Raw genomic sequence first — 18,172 nt, 5'->3', positions numbered from 1 at the left:
CTTTCGCATTTACAATTCACTATTCTCATTTACAACTGACTATTCTCAATTACAATTGACGTTTTCGAAATTTCTTTTACAGTTTGCTCACTTACAAGTGACTATTCTCATATCGAAGTGACGTTTTCGCACTTACAATTGACTATTCTCATTTCCATATGAAGTTTTCGCATTTTGATCTGACGCATTGTCTTTTACAACTGGAAATGGTGTAGTTTATAAAATTGGGTACAACGATTTGCTCAAAAAAGAAGTTAAAATATTGTTTTCAAACGTATTTATATATATATATTTTTTTTTTTAAACGCTTTTTTTTTGTATAAAATGTGTAAATTTTATATCTGTCTAATTCGTTTTATTCGTTGCTTACATCCTTTACTTAAATACAATAAATTAATACAGCCTGAAAAGAACCTAAGTCAATTACTACAAAAAATATATGAAATTCAAGAAGAACATGACAATAAAACAATAATGTTAATAATGCAACGATGTGCATACATAAGACTTAATTAAAAAATGTAATTAAAGCGAAGAAAAAACAATTCTAAATATGAATACATACTTATTTTCTTTGTATACATTTGCGCATAGGAAATTGCTTTTATAGCTAAAATTACAAAACAAATTAAAAAAAAAAAAAACTTATAAGCTAACTCTCGTAGCGTTGCGGTATTCGCACTGCAGTTTTTTTTTTTTTGTTTGTTTTGCGAGGAAACGAAAACTGCATGCCATACGCCCACTGGCGCTCCTCTCCATTCTCAGCCATACTTTAAGGCACTGTATTTGTAGCTATCGCAATGGGCCATGTTGTTGGGCCTCGCAGCACGATGTCCTCCAATGATTCTTTAATTTTAATAAAGCGACGCTTAAACTCTAAACCACAGCCTTTGGATAAACGGAAATCTACTAATATTTTGCCATCCATTTCAATAATGTACGCCTTGAAGACTAAACGTAATTTTCGTCGATCTACCGTTGATATAGTGACCACACCACCATCGCCTACTTTGCAAGCGAAACCCAAACGTTCGATTGTGGCTACAAGGCGCTTAATGGTATCATCCCAACGTGTTGTCACAAAGAAACGTGTCATACGACGCACCAAACGATGGAATACGTTTTGTGATGCCGATTGTGTTTGATTCATTTGTGTACAAATTAGAAGATCATCCAGTAGCGCGGGTTGTGAGAAACAGAAATTGAAACGTGCTTCTTGCGCTGAGGCGTGATTGTTTTTATTAGCACCTGCGCCACCACCGCCAGGTGTACTACAAACATCTGTGAAATCGATTGGTATTTGTGGCATTGGTTGTGAGCAATAATTGCGTGATATTGTCTCATCGACAAAATGATTCGTAAGACGATGATTGCTCGAACCGTGACGTGCTCGTTTCGCTTTCGGCGATTGTAGATCGAGTGCGGCAGCTGAATCGACTAGATCGTGTGATTTTTCTGCGCGTGTGGGAGAGAAAAAGGAAAATGAAAAAATAAATGCATTAGGTTCGTGTTTTAAAAAAATCTGTAAATTTGTTTAATATAAAGATTTTAATATTTGATGTAGGTACACAAAAAAACAAGTTTATATCAAAAAAATTTAAATGACAAAACTTGTAAATCACAAAAAAATTTTTACATCACATAAAAAAATATTTAATAAAAAAAAAATTGTTTTAAATCACAAAAAAAAAAAAAAAAAAAAAAACAACATTTTAAAATCACAAAAGAAAAAAATTCAAATCACAAATGTACTTTTGAATCACAAAAAATATTTTAAACCATAAAAACGTTTTTAAATCACGAAACAAATTTTAATCTAAAAAAAAAAATTAAGCAAAAAACCAAACTTGTTTTAAATGACAAAAACAATTTTAAGTCGCAAAAAAATAAAAAAAAAAATGTATGGCAAGAAAATTAAATCACAAATTTTTTAATCAAAAACCAAAAATAATATAATAAAAAAAAAAAAATATTTTTAAATAGCTAAAAAAATTATTGCCACAAAAAAGTTTTCAATTTAGTTAATTCAACTTAAATTGCATTCTCAGTGATAAGCGCAAAAATTATTTGGTTTTTGGTAATAAAGCTCTATGGATTTTGTTATTTTCTACCATACAGCTAAAATCACCAAAGACCAAATAATATGCAAAAAGAAAATAAAATGCAAAAGGAAAAAAAAGTAAAAACGTAGCACGACACAAACCAAAGCACACTTTTTTCTATAACTAAAACCGGTAAAAATATAAAAAAATCAGAACTTTTTAAGATTTAATGAATTGTATAAAATGTGTTTTTTTTTTGTATTTTTGGTTTAAATAAATCTTTCTTGATTTAAATTAAATTTAAAATTAACGGTTTCTAAGTTTCACATAATTTTGTTTTACACATTTAATTTTTTATCAAAATTTTTAATTTTTAAGCATATTTTTTGTTTATGTAATTATTATTTAATTTTTTTTATTATTATATTTACATAATTTTTTTCGATTCGCTTCAATTGATTTTTCATTTCATTTGTCAAAAAAATGTTTAAAGGTTGTTATATTTTTAGTTAAGTTTAAGTAAGTAAATGTTTGCTGGGTAGGAGCTGCTTCGGCCGATAGATTAATAAAGAAAAACCAAAAAGTTTTTACTTTTTCCTCTATGCATTTCGGCGCTTTCGCCGAAACATGAAAATACAAAGTGAAATATAAGAATACAGCACAATCAATAGGCATAAAAATTAACATTTTAAACTTTACTCACATTAATTTGATTAATTTTTTAAATTACAAAAACATCACAATAAACATTAAGTTTTTATATTATTATTTGTTTACATGTTTGATCACAGCTGTGTAATCGCTGTTTGTGTTGTCCACGTCTTCTTTATAATTCATTACGTTTGTGAGTTGCTGTTGAATTCGGAGACTTTCCAGTGTCATCCGTTTTTTTTCTCTTCTCTCAACATCCAAAATCGTAGCGTTCGCAAAATCAGCTGTGTGTTCCTTTTCGATCAGGTGTTGATCGTCCATTTGATGTTCGTATAGTCTCGATACTAATGCCCTTTTTGTTGTGCCTATGTAACACTTATTACAGTTATTGTTGTTGTTGCCTTTGCATTGGATTTCGTAGACTACGTTGCTTTACTGTTCCTTGTCTATCCTGTCTTTTGTTTTTGTAAAGATTCTCCTTAGTGTATTGTGCGGTTTATAGGCAAAATTTATGTCGTCATTTTTCATTATTTTTCTTAGCGCTTGATTGCCGATTAGGCCAGGCACATATGTAACGACAATGTATTTTTTGTTGGTATTTGCTTCGGTTAGCTCATTTGCAATATAAGGTTGGTTCATTTTTTTCGTAGTCTTATTTAGTAAATTTTCTATTAACTTATTGGGGTAGTTATTTTTAAATATAATACTTCTTATTTTCATTATTAAGTAAGTAAATTTTTTGAGGTTTTCTACTCTTTTTTTAATTAAATATTTTTCTTTTCAATTTCAATTTTTTTCAAGTTTTTTTTCAATAACACATTTTTTCGTTTTACAATAATTTTTTTTTTAATTGAAAATCAATAATGAGTTAAGTTTTCTAAAATGTGTCTTTTTTTCTTAAGATCCCCCTCTCTCATAAGCCTACGTTGTTTCTTAGTTTCTTATTTTATTAAGATTTCAAAAATTTATTTGTATATTTTTTACAAATATTTTTTATTTCTATTAAATTTTTCTTTTTATTTCAAGCATTTCCTTCTATTATTATACTTTTTTCATTCAGATGGTTAAAAAAATTTTTTTCGAAATTTTTGTGCTAAGTTTTCCAGACAAATAAGGACAGCCTTAAATAATTGTGACTTGGTTTTTGTTTTGAAGTGTTTTTTGGGAACTTTTCATGTTGTTGTATACACATTTTTTGTATTAAATTATGTTATATAAATTATATTAAAGATCGTGGCTTCGAATCCAGCTCAAAGCCTTAACAATAATTTGTTTTGCTTATTATTATTGTTATTTTTTTAATTGAACAAATTTTTAAATAAGAACCAACGATCTAACAAATCAATAGGCCGGTAATACAACAACAACAACAAAATTGTTAAATAATTTTGTTTTATAAATAAAAAAAGTTGAAAAATACGGATAAATATATTTCCAGCCTTTCCTTTGATTTTTCATAAACAATTTTGTTTTTAATTTCTTATTTTTGTAATTTGGACTCACAATTTTTAAAATTTTATTCGTTGTATAAAAAAAAATAAATGTAAGGCACGATAACCTCCGAAGAGATCTAAGGCCGAGCTTCTCTTCCAATTTGCGTCGTGCTCCTCTTGCTTTTCCCTACAAATTGGCCGGACGGGACCTACATGTTTTATGCCGACTCCGAACGGCATCTGCAAGGCAGATGATTTTTCACTGAGAGCTTTTCATGGCAGAAATACACCCGGAGCGCTTGCCAAACACTGCCGAGGGGCGACCCCGCTTAGAAAAATTTTCTTCTAATTGAGAAACCTTATTTCTAAAATTTTGATGTTGCTTTGCCCGGGGTGTGAACCCAGGGCATACGGTGTGGTAGGCGGAGCACGCTACCATCACACCACGGTGGCCGCGAATTTGTTGTATAGTTCCACGAAAAAAAATATTTTCTTAAATATATGCAATTTCTATTTGAAACTGGTAATTGATGTTACAGCAACTGTCATTTATTTTTGCTTCATTTGTTTAGTTTTTTTTTGTATGTTTTTTAATGTGGTTTTTGTTATTTTTTATTTAAAAAATTATTTAAAATATATCTTTTATTTTCGCGTGATTTTAATTATTTATTATATTTTAGTTATAAATTATTTATTTAAATTATATTTTTTTATTTTCTGTTTTTATTATTTATAATTTTTTACTTAACATTTTTTATTTTTTTGTTTTAGAAAATAAAAAATATTTTTTTTTAATTATATTTATTTATATACTTAGCTATTTGGCATTACGTTAAAAATACGCGAGAAACTCTCTACAAAAGCTTCTAACACTTAAAATATTTTTTTCTTTTGACTTTTTGCTAAAACTTTTTTATTTCTATTATTTAAGATTAACAGACATTTTTTTGTTGTTCTTGTGATTTTTTCGATAGTTTTTACGTTGTTGTGTTTGTTATTCATATTATTATGTTTTAATTTTCACTAATTTTTTTCTACTTTCTTTTATTTTGTTGTTTATATAAGTACAATTTTTTTTGCTTTCCATTTTTTGTATATTTCAACATTTCTTAATACGCTTAATTAACTGTCTTTTTTTATTAAATAATTTTACTAGCAGACCCGGCAGACGTTGTTCTGCCCTAAATTTGTATATCTGCATACATTTTAATAAGCTTTTTCCGTCTAACTCTCCCTCACCCCTCTACACTTTTTCCTAACCTTTGTATTCACTCCTCCCTCCGTATTTTTCGATTCATCTATCTCCATCTTCGTCTCATTCTATCTCTTTCTCAGTCTCCTTCTCTCTTTTCTCTTCTCTTAAGTTTTTCTCATTCTTCTTCATATCTCATTGCCAGTCCCAGAGGGTGGTATGTATTTTGTTCCAGTCCCATTCCGAGTCTCGTCTCAGTCCCACTCCGAGTCTCAGTCTCAGTCTCAGTCCTAGTCCTAATCCCAGTCCCAGTCCGTCTCTAGTCTACTTCCCGGAAAAAAGCAACGGAAATACTAATATAGGCAAATTTATATACCAAATTCAGGCAAATCGAATAGGACGTATGTAAATAGGTATGTAGGTATTATTAATTCATGTCTTTATTTCGGCTTCGCAAGCATATTTATCAGTTTTGCCAGGTTGATGCGACTAAATCGAATATCACAATGAAAATTACTTAAAAGCTCTCAGCAACAGCTTTCATTTGATATCCAAAATACACACACATTCTAGGGGTGCCCGGGTCCACGTTTTGGCCTATATCTCGAGACCCTAGTCACCAATAGGTATGAAAACTACCCTGTACTAAAGCACTCATCAACAGCTTTCATTTGATATCCATATTGTATAAACACATTCTAGGGGTGCCCGGGTCCACTTTCTGGCCTATATATCGAGACCTTAGTCACCGATAGGTATGAAAACTACCCCGTACTAAAGCACTCATCAACAGCTTTCATTTGATATCCATATTGTATAAACACATTCTAGGGGTGCCCGGGTCCATGTTTTGGCCTATATCTCGGGACCCTAGTCACCAATAGGTATGAAAACTACCCTGTACTAAAGCACTCATCAGCAGCTTTCATTTGATATCCATATTGTATAAACACATTCTAGGGGCGCCCGGGTCCACTTTTTGTCCTATTTCTCGAGACCCTAGTCACCAATATGTATCCTGGTCCACTTCTCGGAAGAAAAATTATCCAACATTTTATTCTAGATATAACGCTACCTACATACCAAATTTCAGGCAAATCGAGCCATATATACGACAGTTTAGAATAAATATGTCCCTGGTCCACTTCCCGAAAAAAAAAACTTTTCACAAACACTCTCCGGGTTCCTATTAAGTTATCCTAAAAATTGTATGGCAATCTTTCTATACGTTCTCGAGTTATGGAGTGGCAATCAAAATGTACAGTTCTTTTTATACATATATGTAGATAGAAAAATGTTACGTAAACGCACCAGTACGAATATGCTTGCGTGTAATTGGTGGGTTTAAAAAAAAAAACAACAACAACGTGATTATTCAATTAAAGTTTTTGTTAATATTTTTTACATATATTTTTATTACATAATGAATTTTTTCACCGTTTCGATTTCTACATAATTTAATTGTATCAAGGAAGTTGAAGCAGACTCTTCAATGCTTTGGTAATCTAGCTTTATGAAGTAGTCAAATCTATCATACAGCTAAAGCGCCAAAGCGATGAAAAGCTGCCAGCAGGCGATAACGTGCCTATAAGATGTTTTATATGTAATAAACGTTTCGCCTAAAAGTATGCACAATTTAAAACATTTTGCAGTTAGTCAAGGTAGCTCGATGTGGTGAATGAAGTATGTAAGCGCTTAGCGCATATAACTTTTACGAAAAAAATAAAATGGGAGTGATTTGAAAAGACAAAGCGAGGACATTTAAAAAGCTAATATTAATGGCACATTTTGAGAAAAATTTCTTTTGCACTTTTTGATCACTTTCTTTTTTATAAATTTAAATAAGCTTGTTGTAGTAATTTTAGAAACTTTCGTTTAGGCACAAAGTAACCCTCAAAGCTTAAGACATACTTGAGAGTCACTAAGTACCTGGACAAATATTTCTTAGTAACAAAGCTCAAACGCGTGCACTTGTAAGCTAAACGCTTTTTTATTTTTTCTTTATTTTTTTTTTCTTAAATAAATGTATTCAATACTTATTTTTATATGAAACTTACCGTTTTCATTAAATTGCATATTACACCATTTGTGATCGATGATTTTATCGAGTGTTAATCGATATGTCGGATTTGTGGCCAATACTTTGCGCAGCAGTGTTATAGCCAATGTATCTAATTTACTCCAGGGCGTTTGTGTTGACCAGCGTTCATTATCGGTCCAATTCTTAAATTCTTGGCAGTTGCTAGACGGTTGGTCCCAGGCTAGTTCTATGTTGTAGAACAAGGAAGCACAAGTTCATTGTGCGTTGGAAGATAAGAAATGGAAGTATTAGTTGTTATTTTTGGAGTAAATAGTTTTATTTTTTTTAAATACTTATTTATGTTAAGAGGCTACTTTTCGAAATTTCCCGGAAAAAATGGGAGAGTCACGCAAAGAAACTATTAGTGTAATGACATGGTGCAGAGCGAGACAGTTAGCAGCCAAACTTGTACCAGCAAAGCTGAAGTCTGAGATATCTGCTTAAACTTTTTTATTTAAATTAATTAATGAAAGGGTTAGACTGCTTTAGAACTCCCTGCGATTGAATCAGTTCGCTTTCCACTGCAGCTGATTCTATATACCGGAGCGACTTGGCACTTTTCCGCGACCAAGGGTTGTCAAGCGTACCCCCATTTAATGCGTTGCGTCCCTCGCACAAATTGTCATACACAGAGCAGGTCCTAGCAGCTGGACTGTTCCATACTCTCTTGCTACGGGAAGCTGTTGAGCCTGTTGCGTTTGCCGGAAAATAATATATACGGGACGGTTCTCAACAACTTAGTTAAGAGCGGTAATCGGCTTCCGTAGAGCATCACAACATTAAAAAGTCAGCTGAAAGCACTGCGAGGCGACAGAATTAGAGCTAGTACCGTCTCTTTATGCTATAGTTCTGCGTTAGTTCGGAACTAGTGGGATTGTTTATAACTACTGATTTAATGAAAAAATAGAAAAAACGATGCTTAAGGGTACAACACATTTTGTTAAGAGTGTAAGCAGTTCCTAGAACAAAATGTGATAGGGAGAAGCTTTTTACTTTTTTAGGGCGCATTACTCGAAGCTTGCTCCGTAGACGTCGCAATTAGATTTGGCGAGATTAAGAGAAAGCAAGAGTTGTACACGATCGACCAAGCGGGAAAGGCATGGAACCAAGTGCGGGGCTGTCGAATATCATGTTTAGGTCTAACAAAATTACTCCTATCACTAAAAAGAGAGGAATGTATACTTAAGACGGGTATTTTGATTGGACACTGCCTTATGGGGTGCATGCTTTTAAATCAGGGTTCTTCATTTCATAGCACAATTGTGCCCTCCCAATTCACATGCATATGATTCGCTCTGCCGTCGTTAATTGAGTTAGTCGCCGCTTGGCACTTGGCGTAGCAACATCGGTGATGGGTATCGGCTGATCGGTATCAAAATATGTATGAATAATTATTATGCCCCTATTACCGTTTACAACTCAACTCTGGTTGGGTTGTATTTTCGCAATTTGGTATTACTGATTACAACTCAACCTGTCAAGAAAAATGTCGGTTGAGTTGTCTAGTATAACAACTTTTTCTGGCATTACCGTTTACAACCTTGTGTTGGTGTAGTTGTCAAAGACGTCAAAATCTTACAATTGATTACTAGCAGTTGTCCCATACAATTTTGCAGTTGTTTGGAAAAAGGTATCGTTTTAGAAGACGGTTCACCACCTAATTTTTAACAAAAATTTTCAAAATTGGTATCAAAAGACACGTTTGACCTCCGTTTTTAGAATCCGAAAGCAAAAATTAAAAATTTAATTTCTGCCATATCATTTCGGTTAAAATTTTCTTGTGGTTGTTGTATTTTGCCAGATTTTTTGTACACACTAATGCAGAAAGGCGTTGGACCCATCCAGGGTTATTTTTACAAATGGCGGCCAAAGGCCGCCAACGCAGGAAGATGTTCTGTGCAAAAAAACTGTGGATCGGGCTTCATATTTTGGACCCTCTCGGACCATTTTGTGAGTTTTTGTAAATATTTTTCGACAGAAATAAAATTTTTAATTTCCGCTTTTGAATCCTAAAAACGGATATCGAAACGCGTCTTTTGATACCACGTTTGATAAGAGTTAGTTGGTGCACGGGCTCATAAAATGTTACCAAAAAAAAAAAAAAAAAAATTGAAGCTGGTAGTTAAACCTTTTTTAATCAAACAATAATCAACAATTTTGTACACATTTATAGAAAAAACAACGTTTAAACGAAGGATTACATTGAATAACTTTTTCACTTTATGGAGCGACATTCCGAAGTTGGACGAGGCTGGCCGCAGTTCGGATGCAGTACTCCTGGGAATCTTGTTTTAGAGTAAAATACAATTTTTGCTGTTGCCGGGTTTTAATCCACTTCGCACAAATATGCTCCAGTCCAACAGCAAAATCATTTCCACAGCATTTTTGATAGCTGCCATCAGCAAGGAATCTGAGTGTGGCGCATAATTTTAAAATAAGGGTACAGCCTTCCCTCGAAAGCGTTTGCGGAAATGGTCTATTTAGTAATGAGCAAAATGCTTCCTTTCAAATCTGCAAAATAATTTCATTTGAAGCTAATTTGTCACTTAAACATTTTCTTACTTGGAGCTAGGTAGTTCCAAGGGATTGGAATGATGACGCCAATGTTTTCCGTATTCGCGACATGTTAATCACCAACATTTTCGCCATTATAAAATAGATTTCATATCATATAATATCTCGTAATAAAAAATCACTTTTGCAAATACTTAAATTTCCGCCATAAATTGATCAGCTGTTCATTTATCTGTCAAATCATCACTTTCTGAAGTTGGCAACTCAACTCAACTTCAACTGAAATAAGTTGTAATTCGTAATATCAAACAGGAGTTGAGTTGTCTTAAAGTTGAGTTGTTTTAATTACAATCCAACTAAGTTGAGTTGTAAACGGCAATGGGGCATTAATTACGCACGATCATCGCGACGATTGCGCTCTCACTAATACAGGCGCACTTTCAATTTTGAAGAGCCCTGTTTTAAATTTTCCTTGGCCAGTAATAGCAGATGTAGGAAGTGCGGGTTGGAGGAGGAAACAATGCAGCACGTTTTGTGCTCGTGCTCTGCGCTTGCCAGGTTAAGACTCTAGCTATTGGAAGTGATACAATTGTTAGGTCTAGAAGCAGCAAGTGGCATAGGTCATGGTTTTTCAGTTTGGTGGTTAAACAAACTTCTGGGAACAATATGGACTTATTCAGTCTATGTACCGTCCTCACGGACCGGCCAATTCAACCTAACCTAATCTTTTTCTGAGGTAGAGGGCTTTGGAAAAATATTTAAAGATAAGTTGATTTCGAGTCGGTTGCCGAGATAGCGCGGTCTTTCACTCAATCTTAGAGTTATATACAAGCATACAACAAAATTTTCTTAACCTAGTTTTTTTTTTTTTATTTTTTCAAAAGTATTAACAAATTTGTTTACAATAAAAATTTGCACAGTATTTCAATAAGCATATACATAATTGGTGTTACAAGTCAAACACGGCTGTGATAAAACATTTGAGAAAAGTAAACAAAATTTCTTAAAATAATTCAAACAAAAACACTAAAGCAACTCAAGCAAAGAAAATTAATTGTATTCATACACATATTTTATATAAATAAAGAACATAAAAACAAAACTAAATTAACACAAGGCATATCACTTCACTGCTTTTATTAATTTGTTGAAAATTAATTTTGTTTGCATAATTTTAGGCGCTGAAAAATATATACAAGTAGACAGCTTTCACTGATACTGCTTTTCCTCTTCAATATGACAGTTTACAAATAAAAATTGCATATATTTAGGGTTTACAATTAAAACAAGCAAAAAAAAAATGCAACTTAATTGTAATTACAATATAAAAACCAAATCTTAAAATACATTCGTAAAAACAAAACTATCATTCAATCCAAACAATAATTAACAAACAAAACCAATAACAATAACAAAAAAAAAAAAAAAAACAAATTTTCAAACGTAACAAATGTGCAGCAAGCAATTTAAGCTGGAGCTTTGGTATAAAAGCTTTAGATGATAGCATATTTAAGAATCTACAGCTAGAATACCAAAGACACAGCAAAAATGATATTTGATTGATATATTGAGTTGCGTGGCTGTGGCGATTGATTAGCTGAACGATTGATGATGATTTTAAAATGGTGCAAAATACAGTACAACGTCAATGCATTAGAGACTAAGATTAAACATGCTATAAAACAAAAGCCAATTTTCCAAAATCTGCAAAAGCTTAAGTCTCTTAAAATCATATATATTATTTCTAATTGCTGTTTTTATGTACAGGTCCCTTTTCGCTCTTATTTGGAATCCAAATCTATAAATAAAGTTTTGTTTGCAAAGTTGGAGATTCGGGCTATTAGCAATCTTTGGGTAATTTTGGTCGTAGTGTTTTTGTTTAGCTACATTTTATTAAAATAATTTGTTAAAAATAAAAGATTGTGAGCACACAAAGAAATCTATTTGTACTATGACACCATTGTGAATATTTGCACTGCATTACCGGCAGTTGCTACCATACGCCAGATGATAGAACAGCTGATTTCTGTTGATATTTGATAAAAGACTTTTATAATGGTTGTGCAAGACGCGCACGGATCCGGCTCGTGTATGCCAATTTTTAATTTTTTTCTAGTGAAAGATTTGTATTCTTGTTTCTAATGTATTAACGATATACTAACTATAGTATATACAAATTGTTATTATTTAATTCCAGCGCTAACTTAAAGACTAAATTCTTACTTACAAAAGTATTACTAAATATACATTTGTATTACATTATGAAGTACATATGTATGTAAGTGATAAAATACTATTTTGCAAAAAAAAAAAAAAACAACAACAACAAAAAAAAAATATATTGAAATTTCAAATCAGCAAAAGTATGAAGTTGATGTAGGAGAGCAATGACAGGCGACGTGAAAGATCAGCACTGGAAGCGATAATAAACGCCGTAAAAAATGGCAAAAAAAGTATCACGAAAACAATCAAAGCAAACAAGAGCGACTTAGTGCAATGTGAAACTTAACATTATATACCCATCTGCGAGTTTTTATTACATAGATTTATTATTTATGGTTTTTTTTGTGTAATTGATATCAGTGACAGGTGGTATGAACGGTGCCACGCCCACTTTCATAAGCAGTATGCGGGAACCATTTCTTAAGAAGATATTAAGCCATAAGTAAAATATTAATTCCCCCGCTATTTGATGTTTGCCTCAAACACATCGGTATGGGCTTTCGAAGTTCGAAATCGAAACCTTCGTAATAACGGTCGGTCAGTGTAACGTCAAGCACGGAACTGAAGGTATACCCGAAGAAGCAATTCATTCTAGTTCCGAAAGACCAAGTAAACCCCGGCTTCTCATCGCCTTTCGGCCACAATGTTTGCTGATCACGACAGGAAAGCTAATAGACAGTATCCTAAAAAGAAAGCCGGATAGCAGCATTTGAAGTAGCGGGGTAGTTTATCTCACCGACAGCATGGTTTCCGGAGTGGCCACGCCACAATACATGTAAAGTGACCTAGAAGGTTCAATGTAGTTACATACATATATTAAATCGTTCCCGAGATGGTCGGCTTAGTAACTTAATGATGCGGATCTATAGCCGGCAACGGACCATCAACATTGATAACACTTCCCAAAACCTTCGGAGGGTCTCCTTACCACTACAACAATAACAACAGAAAGAAAATGAATGTTCTCAGCGTTGAAAAGTTGGTCGTTACTCGCCTGGGATTCTATACTCGTAGATGGCCTGAGGACAGCGGACAAAGCAGAAGGGCCTCAGCTTAATACACGGTTTCTCCAGACGCTGTTCTTATCTATAGCTCCACTCTGAGAAGAGGTCAGGTTTTCGGCCTCAGCAAAAATGTAGAGCTTATGCTACCGTATTAGTACGAGAAAAATCGATGCGGCTTTCGTAACAGCAATGAAGTAGCAGTTATCTAGAGCTGTGTATCTTCTTTATTTTTTCCTGCTCGCCACCATCGCGCCAGCGAATTAAGGGCTTAGAATTTTCCCGCGTTAACACATTTCAGTCGTAAGCATTTCGAATATCGTTTCCGCGGCAGTTGGGCTAGTACCGGAGTATAGATAGAGGACTGACCATATCCTTAGTTCTGCCCTAAGCCTTCGGAAGTCGTAATCAGCCGAGAGCAACGGTAGGTTCTTCGACCGCCGCGCTTAATGGAACAAAGTTATAATACCTTGTACGATGACTGACCGCGATTGGGATCACCAAGGGAGTTTAAGTCTTCCTCCACCTGCATCTCTCAATTCCTCTGCATCTATGTACGAGTGCTGAGAGGATTGCTTTCTAAGCCACAGGCTTTTAGCACATCTAGGTATAAAGTTACAGCAAGTCAACGAAAAATTAAAATGTGCGCGTGAACGAGCCGGGTCGAAGCAACAACTACGTCTGTTCACATTAATGCATGAAGGGAAATATGTGCGCCGAGTTGATTGATGAGGATGCGCGAATGTGTCGAGTCTAACACGTTGGACAGATATTGATGTGAAAGTAGGAGTAACATATGTGTGAATATGAATTTGTGCAAGCTGGGCGTGTCACCCAACGAAGTGTGCATTATAAACGAAACGAGAAAAAAAAACATAAATATGTAGTACGTGAAATTTCACATTTCTTTACAAGAATATGTTGTGCTATTGGGAGTTAGCTGGTTACGACCAAAAACTAGAATTAATATCAAAAAGATAAAATAAAAGCAACAACAAAAATAGCGAGTGCTATATGAATTGTAGCATATAAAATTGCAAATAAAAGTATATATGTAAGGGACATTCTACAGACGACTCGAAAATGGAAAAGGGGCTGGAACGTACTCAAAGCATCTGCCGGTAAATTAATCGTACCGACTTAGTGACACATGTAGTGTCTTCCAGACATCTGTGCCATAGCGCAAGCAGCAAGATTGCTCCAGGATAGTGCAGTCCCAGACATAATGTAGCAATCTTGGTCGACAGCCAGGCCGCCTTAAAGCCTTGCCTGTCCCTGAAGCCGTCACTATGAGGGGGAAGAAGAGTTAATTTTTCACTTTCTTTGCCAATTTAGACTCACTGGGGGCACTCACAATAAATAAAAATATCTCCGAGTGGAGACACCCAATTCCAAAGAAGGGGATCTATAAGCTTTTGTTTTTTACTTTTTTCAAAGGATAGAGGAATATTTTCTTTTTCTTTACACTGGGTCCAAAATAGAAACTGCTCACGACCGCGCCTAAATTTTGGGCACATGTTTCATGGGTCTCGGAATCAATTTTTTTGGACTTTTCTAAATACAGTCGAAATCGTTTTTTCGTGCATTTTTTTTTTTTTTTTAATTTGGTCATCTGATATTAGATTTATATCCTCTATATTTCCGTCTAATGTTCTTTTGAGCTCTGAAAGCGTCTTCACATAGTTTTGTCTGCAAAAACTAGTTGTGGCCCCTTCAGCAAACTATGAAATACATCAAGGAAACCATCCATTAGCCAATTATAAGCGTTCTTTAATGAAAATAAAAATTTTTGGAATTTTCGATATGGAAAAAGTAGGCTTATTTGGTAGGAATTCGCCAATTCTTTCTGGGTACAAAAAACCTCGTGTAGACATCTCAAAATTGTATTCAATACATCATGTTGGCCAGACGGACGGATGGACGGACACGTCCCAATCGACATCTTTTTCGACAGTTGATATTTATCTCAATACGTTTACACCATTACAAACCACCCTGTTTACAATAGAGCGTACGATTTCTCGAACTTGTTCGAGAAGAGATTTCTTGCGAGCCTCGCCTTCTAGCGGAATTCTCGAATGTCGAATGACTCGTAAGGCTAGCGAGCTTCTCGACATTCAATTTAATCGATTCATCGGCTGTTTTATATAGAGCTTACGATTTCTTCTGGAGCACAAGCCAAAATGTCCGCAAAACCACAAGTAAAAAACCCGAAATGTATAAAATATTGCCAATGTAGCGACTGAATTCAAAGTCGAGAAGCTGTCGAGTATTTCGAGATTCGAGAATCTCGCGAGAAGCCGTGTTCTCGATGTCTCGTTAAAAAAATAAAATATTGTGAACAAAATTATATGCATGGTATAAAAAAGAAGGTGGTTCCACTCAAAATTTTTTGACGTATTTGGGGATTTTTGAAGTTTCATAATGTTTGTTGTTTTGCTAAAAGCGTTGCCATGCCGTTACTGTTTAAGGCGAAATTATGGTTTTTCGACTTGGAAATTTCCTTTAGGATGAAAATGCAATGGTCATCTGATATGCTTTAGCCCGATTTATGTGCATAAATATCGATTGAGAATACAGTTAAAACATGCAATTTTATTGGATGATGACTCATACATTGGTTAATGACTCATATCTTTAGGGCAGCTTGACCCCTAAACAGAAAAAATACACGAAAACTCGGTTGTTCTAGAATGGCCCTATTATCATGCATCTACAGTGGATATTTCTGAAGGCATGTTGAGAAAAAGTCTACCTCCAAAGTCTGCAGTGAGTAGTAGGTGTTTAATTTGTTACGTTTGTGGGAGGCCACATCCATGTCAATGCTAAAAGGGCACACAATATGAATAAGTGGGGCTTGCTCCAAGGTGCCCCTGGTACAACACGCAAAAGAACTCTCACAACTAGTGGCTAAACTGCAGAGCTACAGGGCAATGTTCTCCCTTAAAAATTGTTTAACAATTCCCTCCTCAAGAGCTACGCTTGAATTATACAATAAATAAAAAATGTGGACTTGTAGTCAATTTATCAAAATTCAATTTCATAAAAATTGCGTTTAAGTGTGCTAAACTCTTTAGAAATTGCGGTATCGGTTTATAAGGACCTCCTTTGGGCAATCAATTGACAAACGTGTATGTTTTGTCAACATGTTCTGAGCAAACGTGCGGACACTTAAGAGGGCTATATTCCTTTGCTTTGTATACTTTGACCCACAATTGATCTACACAAAGGTCGCAGTGCTTCCAGACCTAGTAATAATAATAATACTTCGACCCATGTTTCTTCCACCAATGCAATTTTCGGGAGCTCGAAAAACGTATCAAAAACCTTCTGATATTTCGTATTAAAATATTTCCAACGCATGCGGCTCATTTTTTTCTTTTATATTTAAAATAACTATGAAAGTAATTTAGTCGTATTCGTTAATAAAAAACCCATCAAAATTAGAAAAATTCGTAACATTTCCCCGCAAAAGTCAAGTGGCTAACGTCACACTAAATGGAACTACCTCTATTTTTTGTATCATGATTATATGTATAATAAATATGATATTAAAAAACTTAACTGCAAACTCTAATTACAATATAAGAAATACGTTGGAATTCAAAGAGAAGATAAAGAACACTTTTATATTTGAAGACGAAAAACTCATTTCTTTTGACGTAGTCTCTCTGTTTCCCAGTATCCCGACAAATTTAGCACTTGACATCATACAAAGAAAATGGACGACTATAAAAGAATTTACCAACATGCCGAAACAAATATTTATGGACATATTACGATTTTGCATAGAAGAAAGTAGATATTTTAAATTCAAGGACAAGGTATATGTCCAATTGAAGGGAATGCCGATGGGATACCCTGCTTCACCAGTTGTTGCAGATATTATAATGGAGGACCTACTTAACAAGACGATGGAGAAACTAGGTCAGAAGCCCAGATTAATAAGTAAATACGTCGATGACATTTTTGCAATTATACACGAAGATGAGATACATAATACACTAAATGCAAATTCGTTTAACAGACACATAAAATTTACAATAGAATTAGAAGAAGAGGGAAAACTACCTTACCTTGATTCTATTGTAATCAGACGAGGAAATAAATTAAAACTGCGGTGGTATAAGAAAGCAACAGCGTCCGGACGAGTCATCAATTTTCACTCGAAACACCCTAAAACGATGATAATGAATACAGCATTGGGCTGTATACGACGCATGTTGAACATATCGGACCAAATTTACAACAGGGAAATAGAGAATGAGATATTGTGCTTATTGAAACAAAATGACTTTCCAGAAATTATTATAAAAACCTTAATAAAGAGAGCAAAAACTACGAGAAATCTGCAAAAAGACGAAACCCCGAAAATTTATAAATCAGTCACATATGTACCTCATCTATCAGAACGGCTAACAAGATCAAATATTTACAACAAAGAAACTATAAAAATAGCACACAAACCCACAAACACTTTAAACAAGATATTTAATAATACAAAATCCAAAATACCTCCAATGGAAAAAAGCAATCTAATTTACAAAATCCCCTGTAACGGAAGCAAAGACGAAACTTGTAACAATGTATAGGTAGGAACAACAAAGTCAAAATTAAAAAGTAGAGTATCATAACACAAATCGGACTTCAAACAATGTCAGGATTCAAGCATCGCGAAAACAGCACTAATGGCCCACTGTGCATCTACCGGCCATTCTCCAAACTTCGAAAGAGCATCAATTTTAGCACAAGAACAATGCTAAACCAAACGCCTAACATTGGAAATTTTACATATAATAAACACTCCGCCGAACATAAGAATGAATTACAAAACGGACACTGATAACATTGCACACATCTACAGACACTTGTTGACTAACAAACGGACAGTATTAAGCTCCACGTCAAAGCAGCCAGAGGTGTAAATGAATGTATGTAAAGGCTTATAATTGTTAATGTTTACAAAAAATTTTGTATGTAATTTTTAAGTTAAATTTGTTTATAATAATATTATTGCAGTTACCCTTGAGAACGGT

The 18,172-nt window shown here is 34.0% G+C and overlaps 1 protein-coding gene across 4 annotated transcripts in view; it reads right to left on the bottom strand.

Annotated features, from left to right (window-relative positions):
* Positions 1 to 262: 262 nt before the first annotated feature.
* grp (serine/threonine-protein kinase grp) overlaps positions 263 to 18,172 on the bottom strand; it is a 138,553-nt gene continuing 120,643 nt past the window's right edge. For all 4 annotated transcript variants that reach the window (XM_067767342.1, XM_067767343.1, XM_067767344.1 and 1 more), the window contains 2 exons: positions 7,376 to 7,585; positions 263 to 1,455 (listed from right to left, as the gene is read on the bottom strand). In XM_067767342.1, the coding sequence (XP_067623443.1) occupies positions 773 to 1,455; positions 7,376 to 7,585 (893 nt within the window). In that variant the 3' untranslated portion in view covers positions 263 to 772. The remainder of the gene's footprint in view (positions 1,456 to 7,375; positions 7,586 to 18,172) is intronic.

The sequence above is a fragment of the Eurosta solidaginis genome, chromosome 2 (genome assembly GCF_040869045.1).
Source record: "Eurosta solidaginis isolate ZX-2024a chromosome 2, ASM4086904v1, whole genome shotgun sequence".
Taxonomy (NCBI): domain Eukaryota; kingdom Metazoa; phylum Arthropoda; class Insecta; order Diptera; family Tephritidae; genus Eurosta; species Eurosta solidaginis.
The sequence above is the reverse complement of the archived record's forward strand: the minus strand, read 5'-3'. Positions and strand labels throughout refer to the sequence as shown.